This window comes from Paraphaeosphaeria sporulosa (genome assembly GCF_001642045.1).
Source record: "Paraphaeosphaeria sporulosa strain AP3s5-JAC2a unplaced genomic scaffold CC84scaffold_5, whole genome shotgun sequence".
Taxonomy (NCBI): Eukaryota; Fungi; Ascomycota; class Dothideomycetes; order Pleosporales; family Didymosphaeriaceae; genus Paraphaeosphaeria; species Paraphaeosphaeria sporulosa.
The window spans coordinates 2888694-2914046 of NW_017253364.1; the positions used below are offsets into that span (position 1 = coordinate 2888694).

At 53.6% G+C, this 25353-nt stretch overlaps 14 protein-coding genes across 14 annotated transcripts; 6 read left to right on the plus strand and 8 right to left on the minus strand.

Moving 5' to 3' along the window:
- Positions 1-128: 128 nt before the first annotated feature.
- CC84DRAFT_765133 (uncharacterized protein) lies at positions 129-1098 on the minus strand. The gene has a single exon (XM_018187361.1). It carries the CDS (start codon positions 721-723, stop codon positions 217-219), a length of 507 nt encoding a protein of 168 aa, XP_018036816.1. The 5' UTR covers positions 724-1098; the 3' UTR covers positions 129-216.
- CC84DRAFT_1245765 (uncharacterized protein) lies at positions 805-2476 on the plus strand (the record flags this gene model as incomplete). Its single annotated transcript, XM_018184187.1, has 2 exons — positions 805-1492; positions 1754-2476. Exons 1-2 carry the CDS (start codon positions 980-982, stop codon positions 2474-2476), a joined length of 1236 nt encoding a protein of 411 aa, XP_018036817.1. The 5' UTR covers positions 805-979.
- Positions 2477-3789: 1313 nt separating this feature from the next.
- CC84DRAFT_1164720 (uncharacterized protein) lies at positions 3790-5779 on the plus strand. The gene is made up of 2 exons (XM_018178548.1): positions 3790-3871; positions 4006-5779. Exon 2 carries the CDS (start codon positions 4019-4021, stop codon positions 5282-5284), a length of 1266 nt encoding a protein of 421 aa, XP_018036818.1. The 5' UTR covers positions 3790-3871; positions 4006-4018; the 3' UTR covers positions 5285-5779.
- A 335-nt stretch (positions 5780-6114) lies between these two features.
- CC84DRAFT_1176448 (uncharacterized protein) lies at positions 6115-7808 on the plus strand (the record flags this gene model as incomplete). Its single annotated transcript, XM_018180222.1, has 2 exons — positions 6115-6178; positions 6328-7808. 2 exons carry the CDS (start codon positions 6115-6117, stop codon positions 7806-7808), a joined length of 1545 nt encoding a protein of 514 aa, XP_018036819.1.
- Positions 7809-7825: 17 nt separating this feature from the next.
- On the minus strand, positions 7826-8510 carry CC84DRAFT_765084 (uncharacterized protein). The gene has a single exon (XM_018187360.1). It carries the CDS (start codon positions 8232-8234, stop codon positions 7872-7874), a length of 363 nt encoding a protein of 120 aa, XP_018036820.1. The 5' UTR covers positions 8235-8510; the 3' UTR covers positions 7826-7871.
- On the plus strand, positions 8378-9714 carry CC84DRAFT_764791 (chitin deacetylase-like protein). Its single transcript, XM_018187359.1, has 2 exons — positions 8378-8740; positions 8819-9714. The coding sequence occupies exons 1-2, from the start codon at positions 8494-8496 to the stop codon at positions 9325-9327; spliced, it is 756 nt and encodes a 251-aa protein (XP_018036821.1). The 5' UTR covers positions 8378-8493; the 3' UTR covers positions 9328-9714.
- CC84DRAFT_1187353 (uncharacterized protein) lies at positions 9653-10088 on the minus strand (the record flags this gene model as incomplete). Its single annotated transcript, XM_018180923.1, has 3 exons — positions 9653-9757; positions 9832-9933; positions 10005-10088. The coding sequence occupies 3 exons, from the start codon at positions 10086-10088 to the stop codon at positions 9653-9655; spliced, it is 291 nt and encodes a 96-aa protein (XP_018036822.1).
- A 1089-nt stretch (positions 10089-11177) lies between these two features.
- On the minus strand, positions 11178-13578 carry CC84DRAFT_1091201 (calcium/proton exchanger; the record flags this gene model as incomplete). The annotated part of the gene is made up of 2 exons (XM_018174392.1): positions 11178-12821; positions 12871-13578. The coding sequence occupies 2 exons, from the start codon at positions 13576-13578 to the stop codon at positions 11178-11180; spliced, it is 2352 nt and encodes a 783-aa protein (XP_018036823.1).
- Positions 13579-14441: 863 nt separating this feature from the next.
- CC84DRAFT_1217674 (uncharacterized protein) lies at positions 14442-15604 on the minus strand (the record flags this gene model as incomplete). Its single annotated transcript, XM_018182918.1, has 3 exons — positions 14442-14753; positions 14809-14940; positions 15029-15604. 3 exons carry the CDS (start codon positions 15602-15604, stop codon positions 14442-14444), a joined length of 1020 nt encoding a protein of 339 aa, XP_018036824.1.
- A 529-nt stretch (positions 15605-16133) lies between these two features.
- CC84DRAFT_1091190 (uncharacterized protein) lies at positions 16134-17423 on the minus strand (the record flags this gene model as incomplete). Its single annotated transcript, XM_018174390.1, has 1 exon — positions 16134-17423. One exon carries the CDS (start codon positions 17421-17423, stop codon positions 16134-16136), a length of 1290 nt encoding a protein of 429 aa, XP_018036825.1.
- Positions 17424-17570: 147 nt separating this feature from the next.
- CC84DRAFT_1164726 (uncharacterized protein) lies at positions 17571-18837 on the plus strand. Its single transcript, XM_018178549.1, has one exon. The coding sequence runs from the start codon at positions 17812-17814 to the stop codon at positions 18574-18576; it is 765 nt and encodes a 254-aa protein (XP_018036826.1). The 5' UTR covers positions 17571-17811; the 3' UTR covers positions 18577-18837.
- Positions 18812-19360, minus strand: CC84DRAFT_1259648 (uncharacterized protein). The gene is made up of 2 exons (XM_018184927.1): positions 19186-19360; positions 18812-19135 (listed from the first exon to the last, which is right to left on the minus strand). Exons 1-2 carry the CDS (start codon positions 19280-19282, stop codon positions 18954-18956), a joined length of 279 nt encoding a protein of 92 aa, XP_018036827.1. The 5' UTR covers positions 19283-19360; the 3' UTR covers positions 18812-18953.
- A 62-nt stretch (positions 19361-19422) lies between these two features.
- Positions 19423-21301, plus strand: CC84DRAFT_1120437 (adaptor protein complex 3 Mu3A). The gene is made up of 2 exons (XM_018175578.1): positions 19423-19529; positions 19579-21301. Exons 1-2 carry the CDS (start codon positions 19489-19491, stop codon positions 21272-21274), a joined length of 1737 nt encoding a protein of 578 aa, XP_018036828.1. The 5' UTR covers positions 19423-19488; the 3' UTR covers positions 21275-21301.
- Positions 21302-22430: 1129 nt separating this feature from the next.
- On the minus strand, positions 22431-25303 carry CC84DRAFT_1176456 (HET-domain-containing protein; the record flags this gene model as incomplete). Its single annotated transcript, XM_018180223.1, has 2 exons — positions 22431-24626; positions 24671-25303. 2 exons carry the CDS (start codon positions 25301-25303, stop codon positions 22431-22433), a joined length of 2829 nt encoding a protein of 942 aa, XP_018036829.1.
- Positions 25304-25353: the final 50 nt, after the last annotated feature.

The following is a 25353-nucleotide window of genomic DNA, read 5'->3' on the forward strand; positions in this document are numbered from 1 at the left end:
GTGTCCCTGGCGTTTTCAGTCTGTGTACTAAGCGCCCCACCAGAATGTTATAAGATCAACTTCATAAGACATACTTGAGATCGAGCTTGCGTCTTCTGTGACGGAACTGGAGCTGTTGATATTGATTGAGTGTACGCCAGCTGCTGAGGGGTACAAGCCTCTCGGGCCGATAAGCTTGAGCATAAAAACTATCTCGTGTATCAGCTCTCATAGGAATCAATACAGTCCTTCATAGCTTCCTGCTACCGCTACATCTTCCCAGTTGATGTGATCTGGCGATGGCATCATGTGGGATTGTGACCGACGAATTTTCCACGTTGAATGACGGCTTTTGTTCATTTTGTCTCTTGGGGTTGTGATATTGGGAAGGATGGGACAGTTCGAGGATGTTTTTCGATAGGGGCTGCTTCTCGATTGGTGTCCGATGAATTTTGGCCCCCGGATCCTATTTACGAGCGACATGTTTGTGGACTTCTTCCACGAGATAAAATGCATGGTATAAAAGCTGACCGATAGCTGAAGCAATGATGTTGTGAAGCTATGATGAAATTTGGATGATGTTTTTCTCATCAGCATCGCGGCGTGTTTCCCGTTCGGGACACGACAATCGTAATGCCCGGATTTTTGACGCCAGACTTCGACCCTCGCGTCATCTTCATCTTTTTTAGAAAGGCATTCGTTTCGAGCAGCATTAAATCGGGCAGCCTGGGCCTCAGTCAGCATGTCGACGCGCTGAATTGGGCGGAAGGCGCTTTCGGGGTGCAAGGCTGAGACAGGCTCTCAAAACCTATTGGTTGCCTTGGAGGTATTCAAAGGGGGCGGAGTGGCGGAGTTGCATAACGACATGGTAGCGCACTTCGGCGGGAATCCGATACGAATGCCGATCTATTCTAAAGAGTAGTGACTATTAGAAATAAATTTCCTTCCCAAAGACGGACAACACCAGGACCTCTTCAGTCTGAATCTGCTGGTATCCATTATGTTAGTCACCTCAGCGTTCTGTTTTGTGACCTTAGTCCTGCCTCTCCACGCGACGACCATCGATTACAGAAAGGCATGGACAACTAAGGGCGACAAGATTCCGAACTTTTCATTCGCAGGTTATCACGAGTCCGAAAGTGCCCTCCCATCTTTGAGCTCGTCCGCAAAGAAGACGCTCAGTCCTGGCTCCGGAGACCAGCATGCTACTATTCAAGCTGCCCTTGACGAGGTCTTCCAAGATGGAGGCGGCGTTGTCGCGCTAAAGGCCGGCACGTTTGCGCTTTCTTCTGGTTTGCTTATCCAAAACGGTACTATCCTCCGGGGTGCAGGCATCGGAAAAACGATCTTGACGGTGAAGGATCTGAGCGAGGATGTGGTGACCTTGGGAAAGACAAGTGGTAAAGAGAAAAAAGGAAAGAGTATAAAGATAACAGATGATTATGTGCCTGCTGGCACCGGCACCGTACATGTGGCCGATGCAAGGGGCCTATCCCTAGGCATGGAGGTGTATGTCGAGCGAGGAGTGACCCAAAAGTGGATCAATAAGATGGGCATGACGGCTCACACAGGAGAAAACCGGAACTTTACTTGGCTCAGGGTTTGTATTCCGATCCCAAAGATCCTGTGTACAGCTGTGACTGATAGGCAACAGCCCGATGATCTGGTGCGGCAGCCGCGTCGCATACGGTCAATCAACGGCAAAGCCGTATCTTTTACGATTCCACTTACGGACTCATTGGACGCAGAGGGGGGCATCATGTCGCCCATCCAGGTTACACCGTATACGCCTCCTACGCGACCTTCTGAAATGGGCATCGAAAATCTGAGCATGCGTGTCAAGCCATCATGCTCTGGGAGAGTGCTTGGGGATAAGACATGTTCTTCAGCTGCGGTCCGTATCCCGTCGTGGACGACTGATTCATGGGTGCGCAACCTGGATCTCACTGGATTCAACAACCATATCGGCCTTCTGGAGTCAGCATCTCGCATTACAATTACAACGGTCACCATGAACCGCGATGGTCCTACCGATAACGACAAGGGCTACGCGCTTGATATTGCCATTGATGGGACGCAAGTACTGGTGCACAATGTCAAGACCCTTGGAAAGAAGGATGCAAGAAGTTATAGTGTCGCAACGCAAAGCCTAACCCCGGGACCAAATGCGTGCATCGGTTATGAGGCAGAGCAGGCCGTGGAGAGTATTGAGCCTCATCAGCGTTGGGCGCATGGGTTCCTCAACGAAGGAAGCAAGGTAGCTGCAGTTCTTTTCAGGAACCGCGGTGGTGCTGGGAGCGGACACGGATGGACTATAAACAATGGTCAGTCAGCTTCTGTTGCCAGTGACAAATTCCTCTCTGTTAAAAATACTAGGTGTATCTTGGAACTCCAACGCGTCCTCTGTCGTCATGCAGGATCCTCCTGGAGGGCTGGGACAAAATTACTGCTTCGGCTGCGTTGGTCCAAAATCCAAGAAGGCAGGCGAAGAGACTAACAGTACTGGCGTGTATGGGTCCTTTGTAGATCCACCGAGTTTGTTCGAAGCCCAGCTGAAAGATCGTGGGTTTGAGTTCAAGCTGTGAGTTTTGGTGGGGTAGCATCCCAGTTCCAGGAGTAAGGCAACGACGTATATGGAGACTTTTGAAATGGCCACAGCAGGCTGTCAGCCTTGACTCGCGTGTTAGCGATGAACAACAGTCGTTTTCCATTTACGTATGTTCTCTGGAGTTGAGTCCAGGCCTCCGCGGACCACGTGCTAGTTTGCGTCATCACAGTCAGCTTACCCTCAGCCGTGAGAAGATATTTGAGTCGCGACATGAAGGATACTCGATCACCTAAGGACTAGAGGAAAACTTCAGCGCACCCATCACAGCACATGTGCGCAATGGGCATGATAGCGCTAGGTGCACTGTTTCTCAAATCAGCCTCGGGTGGAGGTGAATGAAGCCCGTTCGGCGACTCGGCGAACGAAGGTTTGAGTAATAGCCCTCTATGATCCAATCGCGAGCATTGATGCCCATTTTCAGCTCGATGCGCCATTGTGAGTCTATGAATAAAGAACTCAGTCCTGAGGTTGAGGGGGCTACTTGATCTAAGCGTGTACGTCGTAGCAAGCGAGGCCGCCAATAGCAAGGTGGGGGGCGCAAAGTTATCACCCCACGCGCAATGTGACGAGTCATTCGCAGACACCTCAGGAAAGTTGTGTCACAATAAGGTTTCATTTCGCAAAGCCTCTCGGGGGCCTCCGCCTGCGGGATTGACTATGCCTCTTTCGTACCACCGGTATAATCACACTGTTGCCTGTGTCCGTCCGCCCCCATGCTGTAAGGATAAGCGAAGGACCCTAAAAGCCTGCTTCGCTAAGGAATGAACACTCTGCAGTTGTAACAAGGTTGCTGCAGCTGTGGTGCTGTGGCACGGTTGAGGTGATATTGATGTCTACAAGTTGAAATACGCGACCCTCCTTGATGCATCTACCACCAACGTACAGTAGATATATGTGTGTCTCGGCCTTGTTTGGCTCCAAGCTCGGCTAGAAAGGGCTGATTCTATTTTCTTAGGCAGTGGAGCCCAGGCTGACAAGTACCATGCTGTCGCCTGATGTGAAAGATCTCCGAGGGTGTCGATTGCACTGCTCTTCTGCGCCACAAACGGGCATTTCAACTCTCAGCACGGGACATAGAATCCGACACTGAATGTGCCTCTTTTATCATGATGCTAGGGCTGCTAGCTATAGAAAAAGGCAACCGCCGCAGTGGCGCAGTATTTATACTGAGCAAGCACCCAAGTGTAACATTGTCTACATCAACCGGTTTAAACACAAACTTCTTCCATAAACAGGCGTGCCTCGTCAGTTCTTGATATAGCTTATAATCACTTTGTTAAGAAAGTATGCTTATACCTCTTGCCTCTTAATGCACTCCCGTCGAAGGTTTTCACGTGAACAAGAAAACCCGATCCCCATCCTTGAGCCCACTCTGACACTCATACTTCTGTTTGGTTTCTAGCTAACTCGAAGGTCAGAAAAAGGTCCAATATGCTCCCACAGCCTGGCAGTCTACCCGTGGGCCTCAGCAACAGCTGGGTCTACTACATTACTGCAGGCCTCGCCTCGCTCCCCGAAGAAACGCTACACCACATCATCACTTGCAAGGAGTGGGAAGCTCTGGAACGTGGCGAGATCGGTGAGACAGAAGCCGTGCAACGTATCGCGGCTTCGCTCACCCTTCCGTCTGAACATGAACACAAGCTCAAGACGCTCTTCTACCAGACTGCTGTCTTGAACCTTGGCATCTCCCTTCAAGCCACAGACATTGGTTCACATGTGGTACAAGGAAAGGCCTGGCTACAGAACAACGCGCGCCGCTTGCTCAATCAGATCGAGGGCTCAGACGCCTCGGGGATCTTCGAGGACACCTTCTCACAGTTCCTCATCATGGAGGCCACGAACGACATCTCGCTTCTTCATCTCCACCCGTATGGGAATTCTGAGACGAACTACGACATTCGAAACACGATGGACTTGGCCAAGCAGTGGAACTATTTCCTCGGCAAGCCTGTCGGCACAACAGATACCTTTCCAGCAGATGTCGACTCCACCGCATATTCAATGCTTGCCTTCACACCAAGTGTTGGTGTCGACGATGTGCTCGACAGTATGCTAGCAAATCGCAATCGCGATGGCCTGGTGCAAACGTACTGGGACCCGACACGTCCGCGAGTTGATATATGCGTGCTCACCAACGTCACCCGCGCTTTCTACAAGTACAACCGAAGCGCCGACATCCAGGAATCGCTTGCATACGTTGGCGAGGCTCTGAATGCTGGTACATACATGTCCGGCACGCGGCACTACTGTACAGCGGAAGTCTTGTTCTTCTTTCTGTCACAGCTCATCGCTGATCACCCATACGCGCCAGAGGTACAACGACTACGGGTGATACTGGCTAAGGCTCTTGCTGACCGCATGGGTGTCTATGAGAACGAAGTCACCCAGGCAGAACTCCATCTCGCTGAAGCTAGTCGAGCCAAGGGCGAGAAGTACGAAGCCTACGTCCCGGAAGTTGATTCGCTTGCCATTGCCTACCGTATACTCGCCTGCCAGGCCCTTGGGCTGCGCCCTCAAGGCATCGAACAGGATATCGAGCGTCTTTTATCGTTGCAGTGCGAAGATGGCAGTTGGCCTCTTGGATGGGTCTGTCGCTATGGCCGCTCCAAGCTCCGCATCGGCAGCCACGGTGTGGTCACAGCCTACGCGATCAAGGCCTTGGGCACAGAGGCCAAGATGTCGGCACAGATGTGAATATGACTCAGCTCGACATCTATGAGTAACTGGACGAGAAACTCCGCAGGCTTATTGCCGGTTTTGGGCTGGCATGAGTCTGCTGAGGAACAGCCCTTTCGTTCAGCTATGGCATGGTGCAGCAGTACTTTTACTCATGGGAAGGCTCTACTTCTGCTGCAAATCGCAGCCCCGGTCAATACGTTCTGCAGAAGAACGGCTTGAACTGGATCTCTATTGTACATGATCTTTTTCCGCAGCCCAGTGTGGTGCTGCCTGACGGGGGCGACTGGTTCGCAGGCCATTATAGATTAGATATGGTTTCGGTGTTTGTGGGGCTTCATTCCAGTTTGGCGTTTGGGACAAGGCGCAGCTCAGATGAGTTTACTTTTCTTCTATCCTAGGTAACAGCGGGCCTTACTTTGCGATTTTACGTACAGATATACACCGCGATATGCTATTTTATCTTCGATCACGCATGCCCACCCAGGTAGGAAGTGATGCGATGATTATATCAATGCAAATGATTTGATGCATCATCTTGAGGCTAAGAAACGCGCTTGTGACATTGTGTGATTTATTGGAAGTGGAGGAGAGTCAAGGTATGGAGGAAAACGAAGCCGCACGGACCGTGTCGGTGCTTGCCGAACTGGATGTGTCGCTCCATCTTTTAGTTCCTTCACAGCCCCCGCGACGCGTCCGCTAGAATGCTTGCCTCAGCTTGTCAGCTAACATCGGAGGAAATCCGCTAGCGAAGGCGTCTCAATGTTCAGCCGCAGTATTTCAGGCATTATTAGGCTGCCGATCTTCCCAGCGTTGTCTTCTGACTCAACCCATCCAGTGTGCACGTCATGGTCAGCAGAGCAGGACGCTCTAAAGGCTGTTCGAATTGCCGGCAACGGCGCGTAAAATGTGGTACGTCCCTATGATACATGTTAAACTCGGTTCACAGCGTCTTGATACAACTCGGAGCTATGATGTGCTGGCCGGGTCGTGCACTGCGACTTCTAAGCCGATACGAAGATGCTCCAAATTCATTACAGACCCGCGTTGACTCAGACCAGATGAAAATCGACCAATCTGCAACCGCTGTAAAAAACGAAACTTGACGTGCGATGGCCCGAAGGACTCCACCTGGATTAGCCTTAACCATGATCGGCCTCCTCTCAGCCGTTCGCACAATCCGATTCCTGCAGAACTTTCCTTCATTGCTTTCGAAGACGACATATGTGTATCTTATACACGTAAACACTTGATGAGAGGCGGCTGTGTTGAAGTAGCATGCGACCTGGTTCAGCGCGTCGGCCTGAGCAGCGATGTATTGGACCCCGGTCTTAGTTTGCTTCGCGACGCTATCCTCAGTCTGTCTGCTGCGTTCTATGGCAATCAGCACCGTCAAGGAGCTATTACTAACCGCGGTTACAAGACCTACGGCAAAGTTTTGGGGCAGCTTAATACACACTTAGCGCAGCCTCTGTTGCAAACAACGAACGAGACGATCATGACCGCGATTACATGCATGATAGTCGAGATCTTCGTCCCAACCGGCCCAAACAACTTCTTCAAGCATGTGCAAGGTATCGAAGCTATTCTCGCCGCTCGAGGACCCCCTACTTCGCCTTTAGGAGCGGACCTAAGCATGCTCGGCGGTGTCCGAATCCTCTGCATTGTTGGCGCAATAGTACAGCGAAGACCCTCCATTTGGGCACAAGAAGAATGGAAGTCTGTTCCACCACTGTGTACCGATGAAGGCTCCCTCATTCGGCACGAGATCTTGCTCATCCTAGCAGATTGTACTGTCCTGAGGAAAGGGCTCAATCATGCCTCCTTATACGAACACACGGAAGAGGACTATTCTCAAACGATAGTGCGCGCACGTGAGTATCTCGACCGGTTGAACGCCCTCTATTTCCGCTGGGAGCAACACAACGCAAGCATACTGGGCGAAATGGCATCCCCAAACTTTCAAGATCCCACTATCGCAAATCATGCATCGGCAACGACATACATGCTCTATAATGGGGCTTACATCTGCCTTTTACGCATTGTGAGCGCTTACAGTCCGTCAACAGAGACCCTCTCGCTGCAATCTCTACAAGTCGCAGCGGCCTTGCGTATCGTAAAATGTCTCGAATTGAAAGCGTACGAGAAGCGTGAAGGTAGCGGCGAGTCGAATACGATTGGGTTTGTCGCTACAAAAGTTGCATGGGAAACGCTTGGTGGTTTCAGTTCACCGGGAGGAAGAAGGCTGTCTCGTGCGGTCAAGGCCGCAGCTAACGGGGTGTTCGCCGTGGGGGCGTGGGATGAACCAGAAGAGCTTCTGGAACCAAGAGCGTCACTCTACGCAGCAGGAAACATCAGAACTGCAGCTCCATTAGTACATGAGCAGTCCGTGATGGCGTCATCACCAAACTACAAGGTATTTGAGCTCATCAACATCGGCGAGAAAAACATAGTAGTGGACACTGTACCTTTCGACCTTCCACGCGAACGCGACAGATCTATGGGAATACCTAAGAACTCATCACAGATTTCCGTCGCCTGACTCAAGCGTCGTCATCCCAATACCCCGGATCAGAAAACCCACGCTACGACGATTTTACAAGCCTTACGACCGAGAGCCAAGACTTGTGTCGCGTGGGCCAATTTTCACGACTCTACGTGCTCTTAGGCCCCGGAATCCAATCTCACGGATGAAATGCCACGCCAAGAAACGTTTCAAGATCGATTGTGGGGAGACGCGCCTCGCCTTCGTCCCGAGGATGGCCTCACGTGGACAAACCCCTGTGGCCGCCAAATTTACCCGGCGGAAATATGACGCCACCGATATAAAGCCGAGCTTAGTTCCACCTGAATTTCGCCGGATGAAGGGCACAAAAGCATGTGTTCTAGTATAGAGGCGGCATCTGTACCACGAGCTCCGTGCTCCTAGACTAATAGAAGCAAAGCTCGCCAACGTACACCCCAGCATATTCCGAGAATAGCAAAACGCACTTGTCCTTGTCTTCCATTCGCCGCACGCTATCAGATCAACGTCCAAATTGAAGCGTTAGTCCCAAGCCACCGGTAGCCTGGGCTCATTACCAGGAATGAGCCAAGAGAGCCCCAAGCTTAATATCGACGACCATGTGCGCATACGCTTGGTTGATCGTTTGATATAAAACCACAGTCCGCAGCAAATGTAGGTTTGCGAATCTCATCAGTCTTGAATTTGCTGGATCGTTGCAATCATGGGCTTCACAACACTCCTTGTCGCATCACTGGCAGCTGCCACTAGCGCAGTGCCTCTCATGAACCCTATTCAGGCAATTCAAGCTGCAGGCCCGCCAGCTGGTCAGGTCATCACCAAGTGCAGCTCCCCTGGAATGATCGCACTTGCCTACGACGACGGCCCATATCAATACACTCAGAAGCTCGCCGATATCCTTTCCAACGGCGGCGCGAAGGGCACATTCTTCGTCACTGGCACGTTGTATGGTACGGCACCGTCCTCAGATAACAAACTATTTTTTTTTCTAGCATGTTCACAAGACAAACAATACTGACCACCCCCAGGCTGCATCTACAACCAAAAAACCGCCCTCCAAAACGCTTACAAAGCCGGCCACCAAATCGCCTCCCACACCTGGACGCACCCACATATTGGCTCCCTCTCCGCGTCCGCCCTCACCACGGAGATGACCAAGCTCGAAACCGCGCTCGTTAACATCATCGGCGTGAAGCCAACCTACATGCGCCCGCCCTACCTCGAGACCTCCGGCAGCGTGCTCTCGACGATGAAGACGCTCGGGTACCGCGTCGTAACCGACGACGTCGACGCTGAGGACTGGAACGGCAAGACGCCGGCACAGAGCCAGGCCAAGTTCCAGGCTGCGGGCGCGGGTGGTAATGGGCATATTCCGCTCATGCATGAGACTTATCAGGGGACAGTGGAGACCCTGACGCCGTGGTTGATTAACTGGGCGAAGCAGAACAATTTGAAGCTGGTTACGGTGGCGGAGTGCTTGGGAGATGCGGGAGGTGCTTATACCAATGGAACGGGGAATGGGCAGTCGAGCTGCTGAAATGGATACGGGGTGGAATAGTGTATTACGTGCTTGGGCACCCCAACTGAAAAGCGACATGTTGATGATTGAATCATGCGAGATTCTGCTGCTCAGAGCAAGTGCAAGTGCGCAAGTACCATCCCGTGGCCGACTTGCCACAGAGATGGTTACAAACTTTCCACGTGCGGCCATCCGTTCCAGATCCGCATGCTCGTCCATCCTTCCATCCGCCTGCACGAAACCTCACTCGCTGCTGATAATATCGTCGATGCAGATTTTATACTTCGATTATTACAGAATTACATCGTTTCCTGCGATCGGCCTGCTACGGTGTTGCTCCACTCTACTTCTTCTCGGTCGCAGGCCTTGAAGGCCCATCGACGGCCTTCTCAACCTGTCCCGCAAGCCCATCCTTGGCAGCATCGAACTGGCTTCCGATGGCACCGTCCTATTAAACGTGAGCGTTTTCCCTAAACATCCTTGACGTCGCTCTTGACCAACGTCTTTGCTGGATCCACATACCTTTGAGAACGGCCCGCCAATCTTCTCGCCAACCTGCCCGATGGCGCCATCGGGGTTGAATTGCTTGCCTACTGCGCCGCCGGAGGAGATGACGGAGGGGTCCTGGTGGGTTCGTAAGTACACTGTATGAAAGGTGCGTGTGTGGAGGGGAGGGAAAGCAAAGAAAGGCGTACCTTTGGGTTGGTATCCTTCGCCTCGCCGGCCTGCTGCGCCGCGTTCTCGATCTTACCCTTCGCGGTGCCGGGTGCGGATGCCATTGTGCGGGCCTGCATGGTCGGGGCCCTAAAGGTGGCGGCGCGGCCGGAGCGGATGATGGATGTGCGGTACATGGTGTAGATGGTGTGGGTGGTAAGGTATTTGATGTTGATGTGTTTGTAGATGAGATTCATACAGTGAGTGTCAGGTACGCGTCAAGCTGTATACGTCTTTATGGGTGGAGCTAAGGGTCTGCATTTACCACGTACATCATGACTGCAGCATCGACGGCGCTAGGCTGGGTTAAGGGATGATGTCACGGGCGGTCATGGTTGCAAGCGTTGAAAAGGGGGCGAGGACGAATGGTGGACGAGGAGTGATGGATGTGAGAGGTGAGAGCGGGTGGTGGACGGGCTTGCGAGGTGGGTTGGGGTGTTACGCAGAGTCGTGCGTCGCGCCTGTTGGGTGGTGTTGATATCGATACTAGCGCTGTTCCGCAAACATCGCAACTTCATCAATTGTCCGCTGTTCTTTTTTTTTTCTTTCTTTTTTTGCAAAGGGATCATTTCTTTACGAAACGCAATTTGCATGATAAGACAATGGGCCAGGTTAACTTTGGAATTGCGACAGACAGTTGCGGGAGATTTGTGTGGTCATCCCGTAAGTTATTCATGGCACTATGGTTTGTGCATGAATACGTCGAATCTGCTGAATGTCCTTAAGCCCGTTCCCTTTCGCGATGCTATGCCACCCCTTATCCATCGTTCCGCAGGGCCCACAAAATTGTCACTGGCAATGATTACAACAATTTGCTTGAACCCCGTCGAACATCACACACACACTATAGTGTTAATCTGTGCAGTAGTAAGTAGATTGTGGGGTTGCTGTCAACATGATCATATTGACGAAATATTACGAGTGAGTAGATTGTCCAGTTGATCACATGTTCAATTTGATTGAAGTCTGTACGACAAGAAGTTGTGCAATACCAGTTGTAACATGAGGAGCGCGCTAGTCTCTGATACCGCTCCGTGCTCAACTTAATCTGAATCTGAGGATGCTACCAAACCACCTCACCTGGAGGTAGACCCTTCAAATTCCCACTCCATCTCAAGGTGAACATTTCACAATGTCACCTCCTAGGATGTCATCTACATCCCGATCATCCTCTTCACCATCATCGCCGCATGAGTAGTCGCCTCGGTAACTCCATTGCAAGTGTCTGCACTGCCACCAATCTGCGACGCGTCGCAACCATCAGGGTAGAAGAAACTGGCCAGAGCGATGATCACGTACGCCGCGATCAACAGGCTGCCTTCCATATAGTTACTCCTTCCATCCAACACTAGGAAATTGACTACGAATGTCGTAACAAACAGTGCCACCGTCTCGAAAATGTTGAAATACAAAGTCATCGGCTTGGCCATGATCCATCCAAGGATAACGATGAAAGGGGTAATGAAGATGGCGATCTGGATGGAAGAGCCGACGGCGACACCGATGGAGAGATCCATCTTGTTCTTCATGGCGACGGTGACGGCAGTGACGTGCTCGGCGGCGTTTCCGACAATAGGTAGGATGATGAGACCGATGAACGACTGGCTGACACCGGTCTTCTCAACCATGGGCTCGATGGCGTCGCTCATGAAGTCGGCGCAGACAGCGACTAAGGCAGTACTAATGATGAGCATCATGATGGCGGCGGTACGAGACATTTCGGGGATTTCGTCTTCTTCAGCGTCCGTAGCGTGATGAACCGAGGGAGCACCGGAAACGAGTCGAGGAGGCGTTGGGCGTGACACGGCGCTGTTCGTGGACTTCTGAGAGTCCAAGCGACGAATGTCTTCGGGCTCAGACTTGGTGCGACGAAGAGTTCGAGCCGCCGCAACACGAAGGTTAGGGACCGGAGCACCAACAGGAGCGGGGGTTTGCGGAGTGCGGAAGACGTTCTCGGAGAGTAAAGACGGTCGGAAGCCTGGTCGCTTTGCACCGACGGCAGCAGCCTCGCCTAGCTTGACGTCTTCAGCGAAGGCAACCTTGGGTGCGGCGTCAGGCTGAGGAGCTGGGATCGCGATAGTCTCAGTTTTTTCGAGGTCTCCCTGGCGATGCTTGCGGTGCTTCTTCGAATGCTTTTTACTACGTTTCTCTCGCTTGGTGGTAGGGGAAGCAGATGATCCGGCTTCAAAGTCACGAGCAATCGGTGCGAAATCATCCACGTCAGCCTCATCGCCGCTGACGATGGCAGTGAGAGAACCACGGCGGGACATGTTGTTGGAATGAACAGCGTTCTCGTCGGCAGTTCCGTTGCGCTGCATATTGAAGTAGTCGTTGTGGCGTTCGACAGAAGGCGAGGACATAACTGATGGCAAGTCCGGAGTCTCCTTCGAGCTTGCGCTTGACTTGCGGCGCATCCTGCGTACGGCGCGCTTGATCTTGGACTTGGCTGTAGTATGCGAGCCAGCCGAACTGTCGCTATCACTGCTGCTAGAGCTTGACGACGAATCCGAGCTGGACGAGTCGAAGACACCGGCCATGACACCAGGGTGGGATTCCTCGTCGATGATGTGCTGGGGAGTGCTGGCGTACATGTAGCCGTGGCTTTTAAGCTGGAAGAGCAAGTACAGGGCGTAGACAAGCAACAAAACGACACTGGTGCCCCGGCTGACTTGCAGCGTCTCCTTGTCGGCAATGGCATTGCTGGAGAACGCGGCGTGGAAGGCCGTCGGGAGCAACAAGCTCATGACAGCCAAACTGAGCATACAGGCACTCATCTGAGTGACAGTGCTGTTGTAGACCTGCGATCGTTAGCGGTTGCACTAGCCTAAGAAGGCCCAGAATGCTTACCTGCTCTTGATACCTCAAGCCGCCAAGTAGGAAGGCCATGCCAAGGATAAGTAGCAAGTTGGCTAGGATGGATCCTAGCAGCGCTGCCTGCACGACCTCAATCTGGTCGCCGGCGAGCAGGATAATGAACAAGATCAGCTCTACCGCATTACCGAACGAGACATTCAGTAGCGCGCCGAGCGTGTCGCCAACACGTACTGCGACGGCCTCTGTGGCGTGCGCAAGGAGGCCAGCCAGCGGTATGATGGCAACGGCGTTCATGGCAAACACAATCTCGGGACCCAGGCCGGCGACGTGCACGGCAATACCGATGGGCACGAAGATGAGCAGGACATTGATCCAGCTGTGGAAGATTGCATTTTTAAGATGGCTTCCAAATCGAATAGTTCCAGCGCGCATGCGTGTGAGCATGGGCGGCTTTGGCTCTATGGCGGCAGATGTCTCTCCCTCAGCCGTAGATGCAGCTGCGGGCGTTGTCGCTGCAGACGACTTCTCGACGCCATTGCGGGTGTGGCTGGCGTCGCTGCTGTGGCTGCCAGAGGGGCCCTGCTTCTCGGCGAGGGACGTGTGCGAGGCACTGTGAGGGCTGCCATTGTTGGGGGTGTGGGTAGTTGGGAGGATTGACGGGTCCTTGGTGCGTCCCAAGCCCAGAGCTTTCGCTGTAGACTTGACACTGCGGGATAAAGGGGGCTCGTCAGTTTCTCCCATCGATTATGGTGCGTGGTCGCGTGTGCGGGTGAAGGTGTACAAGAAGTTGTACGTGGGGACCAAAACAAGGCGAGCGAAGGCGCGGCGACCTCTTGTACCCAAGGCCAGCGCCTCACCCAAGGATGCGCTAGCGCTAGGATGACGTTAGTCCCCCAGCGAGGGCACGTGGACCGGTTGCGATTGGGCGCCCCATCCACTCGCCACAGCATGCGCCACGATTACCAGTCATGGCAGGCGCATTCCAGAATGGGGAGCTGCGACCGGCGCAACGCCATGACTTCACCAGTGTTTGTCGCGTGCCTCTGTTTGCTTTGGTCGCCTCTCAAACCTGCAATTGACCTCATCATGCCTCGACTCCCTTGCGCGTCATTCCACAGCGTCCCAGATCAGGGCCCGGCCAACCCCCACCATCGAGATCCCTAATCGGGGTCCACTTGCCGCAGGGACTCCACAAAAGTCCACACCCCAAAACACGGTGACCTCACGCTACCAAACAGACCTCAGTTCAACGCAAGACCTGCCACAAATGGCAAATAAATCAATTCCATCATTGAAACATTGTGCTTCACGATACAGCCGAGCTACCATAAGATACCTTCGAGCGGTTCCGGTGTTGCCCTCATCGCCGAAGGCATCTCCGTTGCCGTCTTATCCGTTACCCCTACCTGTCAAATCAAACAACAACCTGCCTCATCACAGTGACACTACTCGTTAGCCACCTTGGCGATGCCTTTCTTGCTCCCCAGCTTTTCCGTTTTCTGGGCTCCCCACGCCTTCAGGGTATCTTCAATGCCCTCTCCTTCGACACTCTATTCTCCGGCCTTCAACTTGCCGCTCTCCAGCAACCTGTAGGTGGCTGGCATCTATGAGTTCACCTTGCTGTTTAGCTCGGCAGTAGAGGGACGCCCGATCGGTCCCAGTGCGATAGACTTGGTGATGAAACCCAGTGAAGCATCGGGCGCAGGATCCCAGTCATTCATAGTGGTGTAGAGGCGCTGAGAAGAGGAAGAAGTAGGGACAGCAGTGAAGATCTTGGAGATGAGGTCGTTATTCACTGACACTGCGTCGTAGGCGAGTTCGAGCTTTTCTTGCGTTACGCGCTTCACTTCTTCGACAACTTCTTCGGGCGACGTCCGGTAATCTATCGTTGCATGTGCGCCAAGCGATTTGAGCAACTGCAACGTGCCCGTCAATCAGTCGATGTATCAGCAGAACTATGCATTTATATACCTCGAATGAAGTTGTCGAGCAAGTCGTCGCAACTCTACATCCAGCCAACTTCAAAGCCTGCACCGCGTATTTGCCCACCACACCTGCACCACCGAACACAATAGCCCAGCTCCATGCCCCTGCACCATTGCCCTGTTCAATCCCTTCAGTACTGACACTCGAGTCTCCAATTACTCCCAAGAAAGCACTCAAAGTACCCACAGGGATCATGCTCGCCTACGTCATCGTCAAACCCCCAGGCTTCGAAAGCGCCACCTGCATTAAGCAGGAAATACTCTGCAAATGTGACATTTCCTACAGCTAACACTCTCGCACAACCTGCAACAACATTGCCTTCTTTGAAGTAGCGACCGAGCGGATTCCGCGCTTTGGCTCCAACGCGGACAAAGATACGGGAAGCTTCGCAGCCGGGAACTGGAGGCCAGGACTCCACAAGGAGTCCAAACTCGGAAACGAAAATATCAACGGGATTGACGGCGGCGTGGACCGTTTTGATGAGAGGTTGGTGGGCGAAGGTGTGGGACGGGGAAGACCATCGCGCACCCCGGCAGGAGCCCACTGGGAAGGCGTAGCGAGGGCCTTCATGGTGCTGGGGTGGGCTATGCTGCTCATGTTGAGTTTTTGCGAGGTGGAGATGCTCTGCGGCTTCGAGGTCATCAGTTGTGACTGAGGGTTCCAGGAGCGCTGTCTGGTGTATCAGAAGACCTGCTCCTTGGATCTCCACATGACACATCCGTCTCAGCTCTCTTAAATACGAGGCCTTGCCAGCTCTCTTCGCATTCTCGTATTCCCGCATTCCCACAACGCTAGTACAAGCAGCATACGTTTCTCCCTCCGTGTTTGCCATACGCTTTGAGGCTGTTGTTACTAACCCCGCTTCGTGGCTTTCTCAGCTTGTGATCATGTCACTCATGCACCCGCATGGTTTTCGTGTTTCCGCTCTCGTATCTGGGGAGCATTTGTATAGCTGATATTTTCAACAATGATCTTTTACGCAGCGGATGCATGAAGTTGCGATTAGGATGGCTGCCAACCCTGGACAAGGTGCGTACTTGTTCGAAGACCAGTGAAAAGAGCCTGGTCATGGGCGGTTCGATTGAGAAGTCCCAGTGGCTGCCCTTGCCTCCGATTGATACGAAATCGGCTGTTGCCGCGGTCGATGAATTCGAGTGTCTTGATTCGACGTTTGGTTGTCTAGCAAGCGTTATATTCGCACCAATAATGACTCCATATAACGTTGGGGCCACAAGCTGCATTCTCGAAGGCCAAGTGTACAGCCAAGCAATTGTCTTTACACTTGATAGCCGCTGTAGGCTTCTAGAAGGTCATATTTCGGAGATCTCGTGCTCTTCTGCCGTGGCAGCAAGCGAGGAGATTGCTTGAGATAGTCTCTCCTTCATCCAGCACTGATCCCGGATCTTCCTGGCATCTATATTCAACTTGCTCGAGTTCCTGATGCCGTCTGGAAACCAACGAATGACTCGAGGGGCTGCATTTTGCTGCAAGTATTGGAGACGCAGAAGATCAAGGTCCAAATCTTCCTTAAATATGTTCAGTATTGATAGCCAGGTCCCGGAACGCAATTCAGTGTCGCTGATGAGAAGACGTTGTAACGATGATGCATGTGTCTTGATCAGTGCGATGAGGTCCAGCTCATCGACGACGCAGCCATATAATTGGAGGGACTTAAGCATCGGCAGCTCCAGGGAGCGGCAGATGTTTTGGATCACAGCAGCTCTAAACCAGGGCTTACTATCGGTCGCCTGCAAACAAATTGTAAGCTCTTCTAAAGATGAAGCGGCCGCGATGACGTGCGAAATGCCCTTCTCCCAGCCCGCTATTCGGGAATTGCCATTGTGATAGGTGCGGATTGACAAACGCAACGACTTCAGAGAAGCAAATGCACTCTTTAGGGAAAGCAAGAAAGGGACGGGAAGATTGAAAGCTGAATAATCCAAGTTGGCGGACTTGCTTAGCGGGCGGATGGTGTGGCCCTTGACAAGTGTGAACTCTTGCAATCTAACCCCGGACCGGATGATGGCATCCAGAACAGCTCTGAAGCATGCCGACAGAAAAGATTGGTAGACCTCCTCTTCGGCGCTGATATAGGGATTCCCATACAGTGTCAAGCCATTAACTCTGAAGCGAATGGTCTTAACGTTGCGGAAACCTTTCAAGGCACGCGAGAGTGGATGAATAACAGCCTTGGGATCTCGATGGGTATGCATATAGTCGAGAAGCTTGCATTCTTGGCTGATATCCCCAGTTGTTGTTCGGACTTGGGGCACTCTTTGTAGTCTCTTCGGTGGCGGATAAATACCGACGCGATCGATTTCTCGGAGGTTGCCGTAGTCTTCGTAATTTAACAATTTGACATCGATCAAAGAGACACAGCTGGAGAGATTGGGATGCGCAGATGTTTTTACTAGTCGACTCAAAGACGGGACGCCCAGCGTCGTGACCCGTCTGGAGAAGTAGGTGTTGCTGAACGTCGTGAAAGTGAGGGCGTAGAGCTGCTTCGAGACCAGTCGTAGTGTCTGGCGGTCTTGCAGGGACAGGTGCACGACAATCAAATCGATAAGTTCTTGAGGCAGCCGTTCAATCTTGGTTTGCATAGCTAGGGGCGGAGCTGCCTCGGCAAGGCAAGGGGCGTTCGTGGGGAATGTCATGGGATGCTGTTCCCGTGGTGGTTTGACGCACGGGCCGCGGCCTGGAAGAACGGAAAGCGTGCCCATTGACGTTGACCCCGCGGTGACTGCTGCGACTGCGCTCCTCACTTACTTCACACGCCATTCTTTGATCACCACACTGACTTCTGGTGTCTCACAGTTTGTTTCCGCACATCTGCTCCGCCTCCACGGCACCTCACTTTCCTTGACCCTGCCGCAGGCAGCCGCGATCAGCAGCCTGCCGGCAAAATCAGCATCCGCACCCGAAACCTGCACCCACGCCGACCACGCAAAAGAAGCACCCCTCCTTGCAGCACCAACTCGACCTGCAATCATGGATTCGATGCGCAGCCTCAACACCTCGCTCCCCAGGACCAGACGTCGACAAACAACTCCGCAGCCCGACACCCACAAGGCGTTTAAGGAAACGGCATTGGCTGTCACCAACCTGTACCGAACCGCCCTCGCAGACATCGAACGCTCTCGCTCGGATGGCTACCAGCAGGCGCTGGAGGACCTGCTTGGATTTCTGGACAAGGAGAACCTGGGCGTAGGAGACGGAGAGGGATGGCGCATCAGGCAATGGGCCACGGAGCGCCTAGACGGGGCGCTGCCGCTGAGTTCGACCAGCGACACCGACGAGGACATAACCGAAGAACAGCGAGCACGCAGCTCCTCACCGATCGTAGAGCATGTGCCCGAGGAAAACCACTCGGTAGACGAGCCAGCATCGCGCTGCGACTCAGCTCCTCCAGCTGCGACAGAGTCAGCCAACCCTGACGCTGACATGGCACCGCTCCCGCCCATGTTCCACTTCGCCGCACCCCAAGTCTACCCGGCTAACAACAACAATATGGACAGCGCCACGTACGACTTTGCCGCAGCCGCTCGTCGAGCCTTCCCAACACCCCGCCGAAACTCCAACAGATCGTCCTCTCGAAGCCTACAACGCTCAGCTGCCCAAAACCTGGTGTCCCTTGGCAACGGTGCCGGCCAGAAGCGCAAGCTTATGAACGACTTCTTCAACATTGACTTCAACCACGACAGAAGGGACAGGGACGGTCCTGGCGGTGGGCCCAAGCGGGGACGGATGACCTGAGAGCACGGCACGGCACGATTAACGGCATTTGCATTGCGCACACCAGCGACGGCGTTTTCCATACATGGGGATAGAAGGAACTAGGGGCTGTGGCATCTGCGTCAGCATTTTGTGGGAAGGAACATTTTCTTATGAAGCTCGTATGATACCACACTGAGCCGAGGATCGGCTCTCTTTTCTTTGAGGAAGCATCGGAGGGAGTTTGTGCAGATAGGCTTTACTGGCCTGTGAATATGCTGGTCGTACAATATAATGCATTGCTCTCATATGTGTTATTGGTCTTACAGTATGTGTACACGCGCGTGATGTCGCTGAAGTCCCAATTGAACGCCCCGAACGCGTGCGTGATGCCCTCGTACGCGCTGTCCTCTCCATCTCTAATTGAACCACCTGTATACTCCGGCCCCAACCAGTGCAGTCGCTGTGCCCGTTATAGCAGCCCTCCGACTGGCCATGCCAAACATGCTCTTGCTCCGCTTGATGGCCGCTTCCTGTGCCTTCAACTGCGAATGTCCGGACATGTACGTGTATGCGCCGAGGCCGAGGAACGCTCCGCTGCCTGAGGCATGTTAGCTCTTGGGTGGGAGGAGAACAACGACGAGGACTCACCAACGATGCGGCACGGCGTGCAGTCGTCGAATTGCTCCCGATCATTCTTCAACGCCTCCTTGAAGGTCGGAACACCAGGATCCTTTGGTAGTGACATGTTAGGTATGCGCCCGGCGCGCGTGGAGCTGTCGCGTGCTTGCGTTGGGGTGACGGACAAAAGTTCAAGACGTTCTCCAAAGCGCGGCCCGGACCCTTGGTTTGGCTCCGTCATGTCATGCACGCAGCTGCTCCGAACTACCCCCGCCGACAACCCCACGATTACCAGCGCGAGGCCTATGGAGCCCCAAGCACGCGCCGCTAATTATGAGCTCGATAGAAGCTCTCTACATCTTCGATGAGCACAAGTGCGCCCCCCACTCCGCTCGAAATAGCGACACCTACTTACAGCTGCAGCACCCCCCTCCTCGAGCAGACCTACACCGGGCGCCCACCCTCGGGCAGCACCCTCCTTCCGCTCTACCTCGCGCACCCGACCCCGCGCCCCTCCCTTATATACCTCCCAAACACCAACCCGCCCACCCTCCTCTACTCGATAATCCAGGACCAGCTACTTCTTCTTTGCCCCTCCTCCAATGACACCGAGCCCCTCCAGATCCTCGAGTTCCTGCATCGCGTCACCGATGCGCTGGAAGATTTCCTCGGCGGGCCCCTGCTAGCGAGCAGGATCGAGGCCCACTACGATGTCGTTGCGCAGCTGCTGGGGGAAATGGTGGACGGCGGCGTCGTGAGCTGCACCGAGCCGAATGCGCTGAAGGACGTGGTGGATGCGCCCAACTTTATGAAGTCGCTGCTGGGAGGCGTGGGTCTGCCCAGTACAACGCCGAGCAGTCTGACGCCTTCGAATGCGCCGTTCTCGTTGGGAAACAGGCCGAGCCCAAGGTTAGGACCCAGTGGTGGTGCGCCAGCACCGACGGCGAGCCCGGTGCCCTGGCGGAGAGCGAATGTCAGGCATACAAGCAACGAGATGTACGTAGACATCGTGGAGACGCTGCATGTCACGCTTTCACCCTCTGGGCGACCGCTAGCAGCCATCGCAAACGGGATGATCGCCTTCACCGCGAAGATCTCCGGCGTCCCAGACCTGTTGCTCCAACTCGGCTGTCCAGGCGGCATCGCCAACGCCGTGTCCCTGCCGACCTTCCACCCCTGCGTCCGACTAAACAGATGGAAAGACCGGCCCGGCGAGCTCTCCTTCGTCCCGCCAGACGGCCGCTTCACGCTTGCCGGATACGAAGTCGACCTTCTGGGCTCCGCAGCCCTCGATGCCTTCTCCACCACTACCCCCGCCAACGCAGCCCCAAAACTCAACATCCCCGCCACCGTCTCCGTGCAAACCTCCCTCGGCCCCGCGGGCTCAGACTTCGAAGTCCGCCTCACCCTCAACCCGCGCTTCAAAGGCAAATCCTCCAGCCCCCTCCCCAGCACCACCTCCTTCAGCGGCCGCGGCGGTCTAGGCAAGGGTCTCGGCTCCGGCGCCTTTGGCGGATCATCAGCCGCCGGCACAACTGCCGCCCCCGCCATGGACGGGATGGTCATCCACATCCCGCTCCCGGCCGGCGTGAAAAGCGTCGTCGAGCTCAAAGCGTCCCGCGGCGCCGGCGAGGCTGTCTTCCAGCCCGCCGACAGCCGCGTCCGCTGGGCCATCAACAACCGCGAGATCGCCGCGCTCATGGCCAACGACCGCGGCACCGGCGCCGGCGTGCTGGCTACGCTGCGCGGCTCCGTCGTCGGACACGACGAGCACGATGGCCACGATGGGCCGGATGCCTCACTCGGTCTGTCGAGTAATACGTATGACTACGACGACGATCAGACGGCGGGGTATCAGGCGGCGGCAGCGAGCAGCAGAAAAGAGGACGGTAATGGTGGTGGGAATGGGAATGGGGAATTGAAGAAGAAAAACAAGGTATTCATGCCGAGCTGCGCGACGGTGAGCTTTACGGTCAAGGGGTGGCTGCCGAGCGGGGTCAAGGTGGAGAGTTTAAACGTCGACCAGAAGAAGAGTAAGGGGTTGGGGGCCGGGGTACAACCGTATAAGGGGGTCAAGTATCTCTGTGTTAGTCGGAAGGGGGTGGAGACGAGGTGTTAGATGGGTTAGAGTATATATGAATACGATGATGGTTTGAAGGATGAGTTTAAGGTGAGGGTGTGTATGTGCAATTGCGTGCTTGAGTGAGCTGTGCCATTGTTCTACGTAGAGACTGTTTCTCGTGGGCAGAATGGTACATTCGCAAGGTCGTTGAAGCATCGACTGTAGTTTTCCCCCACCCGGATCCCGCCATTGTCTTAAATACAGCGCCCTTCCCGCTTCCGCATATTGCAGCATGTACGTCGAGCACAAATCCGTCATTCCTTCGTGTTACCATCATCAAAATCGCCAGTGTATGTGATCTAGGAGTATGGACCTCAGACCGCGGCACCTCCTTGATGTAGCGAGTTCTCAGCTAGCTCTCTGCTCTTTATCTGTCGTCATCGTCTCCAAGGTTGCAGGGTGAAAGGAGAGGGTTTAGTCGTCCAAGTATGCGGAGAGAAGGTTGCGCTGGGTACTCTGGTATGAAGATCATGGGAGATCAGAACGATATTCTCGCCGCTTCTACAAAGTCATCGAGCGTCTTCGTCCCCTTCCCAGGACCGCTGCACGTAGCCACCCGGGTAGACAGCTTGTCCACGCGACCAAGTTGCAACCTCACGCTGTACGCTGGGCAATTGTGGTCATGTGCACTGGCACTGTTCTCCTCCCAATGGAACATGGGTGTGTCCCTGTCAGTACACCCAAACTCGATAAGGGCGACACTGTTGCGTCATCCACATTGCGAGACAGATTATTGGTGAGACCTTGGGAAAGGATAGCTGAGGGAGTGACGGGAGAAGAAGGCTTCCCAAGCTCTCTTAACTGCTTGCGACCTCTGTATGTAGATTTCGCGAGCTGGCTGCAGCACTAATGATTCGGCTACAGCAAGTGTTGTGTGGGCAGCTGTTGGTACCTGAAAACCCTGGGATGGGTGCTGCGCGAGAAAATGGGTGTGTTTCGTGGAGCTCGCCTTCTTCAGAGGGAAGGGTTCCCTGCAGAGGAAGTAGTGTCGTAGCCGTTTGACCGGCAATGCAGACTGTGTGAGTTAGGAGAGAGAGAGTAGCCTGAGAAGTGAAGAAAACTGTGGATCCGTCGCTCCTTCCTTTTGCACCTTTGACGCCAACTCGAGGCCGCTCCTTCCTTCTTCATTCTCGACTTACTCACCATTAAATCCTCACCAGGTCTCACTTCGCCTCCCATCCCGAGATATGACCCCATTGATCCTTTGGCCCTGCTCTGCGGGTAATAACTTGGAGCCCTCAAAATGCTCCTGGTTTGTGCCCAGTAATTCGGAAATTTCCGAAGCCATCGGCGAATTTCCTCCTCGAGAGAGGTAAACTTGGATAACTGAATGAGCAGTACACCCATGATTCTGCTGGTCAGCTCCATCCAATAGAGCAAGTAGCAACTTGCAGCATTCAACGTGACCATTCATAACGGCAGCTTCAGTTGCGGACACACGACACCAACTGCCCATCTTATCTTTACAGGTTATGAGCAGAGGGCGAGCGCGACGACCTTCGGCTGCCCCGCTCCAGACGTCAGCGAGGTTTCCGTCATAACAGGCTTTCCAAAAACGGTATTCGTTTACAAACTCTTGCATGAGCTCGCTTCTCAATTGAAATGTTCCGCTGGGTGAGATTCCAACGTAGTCTTTGGCCTCCAGGATATACTGGCGCCATAGAAAGTCGACAGCCGCCTCGTAAGATTGTTCGATGCGTGGCGAAATCCAGAAAGTCTCTACTTTAGCTCTAAACGGCTCCTCACTGTGCGTTTCCAGGACCGCCTGAACGACTGTTTGCTTCCATTCCGACGAAGCTGTACCACATATGATAAGAGCACGCACAAGACAGTACACTCGATCAACGTAACCTTTTGCGCGACGTATCAACTCTTCTACAAGTGTATTGCCCCAGTCTGGATGCTGTGAGGTCAATTGCACAAGGACTTCGATTACTCTCGTATGTAAGCGACTTGAGAACATCTCCATCGTCGCCCGATGCGGAGTGGTCTTCTCGAGAAGTTCGACCATCTCAATCATCTTAGCGACAGTAATGGATTGTCCCCAAACGTCTAGCAGGAAAGCGAGTCTTCGAAGTTGTCCAAAATCAGGCTCATGTGCAAAAGAGAGACCATCGAACCACGTTTTGATAATATCTGTACCTAGCTCGGGGCCGGCATGTAAGCGACGTCGAACTTCCACAAGGTCCAGTTCAATCTCATTGGGTAGTGCGCTCTCCAGTTCCAGGCTTAACACCGATCGTAAATGGTCCTTCAAGTCAAGGTAGAGACCCCAGTTCGGCAGGGTTTTGCCCATATCCCGGAAAAGATCCACCACACCAGCGGGCGCGTTCTCTTCGCTTCGGAGTTGATGAGACCCTTGCTCGAAAAGACTTTGCAGCGCCTCTGTCGAATCCACGTCCTCCAAAATTGGTACAATGCAAGCGAGAGAAGACACAAGTTCCGGGCTTTGCTTTTCTGATGCCCATGCTTCTGTTGTCTGTGTTTTCCATTCGTTATGAAAAGGCCACAAAAGAACAAACTTGCGGTTGTACTGGGTGAGCTCCAGTGCCTCGTGCATCCATTGTTCATGACTGAGATGATGTGACGAAAGTTGCCCTCGGCGAAAGAGGTCCTTCTCAAAGGCGGTCGAGAACCTGGCCCACGCCACAACAATAGTGAAACAGTCGCCCTGAAATCGTATGATGGTAGCCCCTCTACTGCCTTCAAGCCAGCAGACTATGTCGCCTTGTTCAACAGCGGCTGCAGAGTTATGCAAAACCCAGATCTCGGTATTGCCGATGGAATTGCGAAAACCGCTAGGGCTACAACGATATGTTCGTGTGATGGAAACGACCTGACGGTCGCTCTTTGACACATTTACACTACTAATGTAGCCGACAGTGCACCCTTTTGCTGAGACTTGGCCGTGTCCTTCCCTGTCGTGAGAGATCCAAGCTGCCTCTACTTTCAGCCCCAATATTGAGCGGACAAGCTTCCGGAAGAGGTCGTCCCAGTGTACGCCGTAGTCTGGGACTATTTCGATCTTGAGGATGTCTTGTGACATGATACCCAGCAAAGCATACACTTTGTCCCGAGGATCAGTGGCTTCACGCAACCGAAACATATCAACAAGCTGAGAAAGCGAACAGATTCCAAGTCGGAAGGGTTCAAGATCAGTAGGCTTGTTCACCCGAAGTACGCTGGCGTCGCCTAGCAGGTAAAGGATTGAGGAGACTGTACCACGAAGCTCTGCGTCCTGACACCACTCTAACAGGCCAGAGAGACCCCAGAAGAAGCAAGCTCCAGTGAGCTCATCGGAGCCGCATAGGACGACCATCACACGCGCTGCTGCAATTTCTTGGAGTACCTTCAGACTGTCAGAGGCATCTCGTATGCAATAAGGGTAGGTACCCATATTCTCCGAAACCATGGCCTTTTTAGCAGTGTCATGGCCTTGCTCTGTAAAGAATTTGTCGTCTCATCAGGAAGAAGATCGCCGCTAACATTGCTCTCACCCGACGCTTGGTCGGGCTGATCTCCTTGTGTGGCTTGTAATTCCCTCTGTTTGCGGTATACTCGACTGGCATCCGCGCGGAAGAGCTCCATCGCCTCTTTGCTGCCATCTGCCTCTTCGCCAAGCCACACGACTACTCTGCTCGCATAGGCATATATCAAAGCCATGATCTGGACTTGATTTGCTCTCTCTTCTAAATCATCCTGGTTGATGCATACAGCGTCGACCCACAGGATGCGATCCAAATCGGGGTCCCGCAGCCGTCGAAGCGCACCACAAAGATTCCTGGTCACAGCAAGTTCAGCACCGTTGACTCTTATTGTCTGCTTTTCCTCTACACTCCCCCACACGTACGACAGACACTCGTACAAGTGCGACGTGCGTTCCGGGGTCGTGAGGGAGTAGTTGAAGATTCGGCAATGGATTGGGTCCTCGGCACGGCTGGCGGGGAGGAGACGCAAGAGCCGGATACTGTTAGGGTGGGCTAGGAGAGGGGAGTATGCGTAGAGCTCTCTAGCTTTACCAACCATCGTAGAGTCTCTGGGAATAATGACATGGAAAGGTATAATGAGATGCAAAC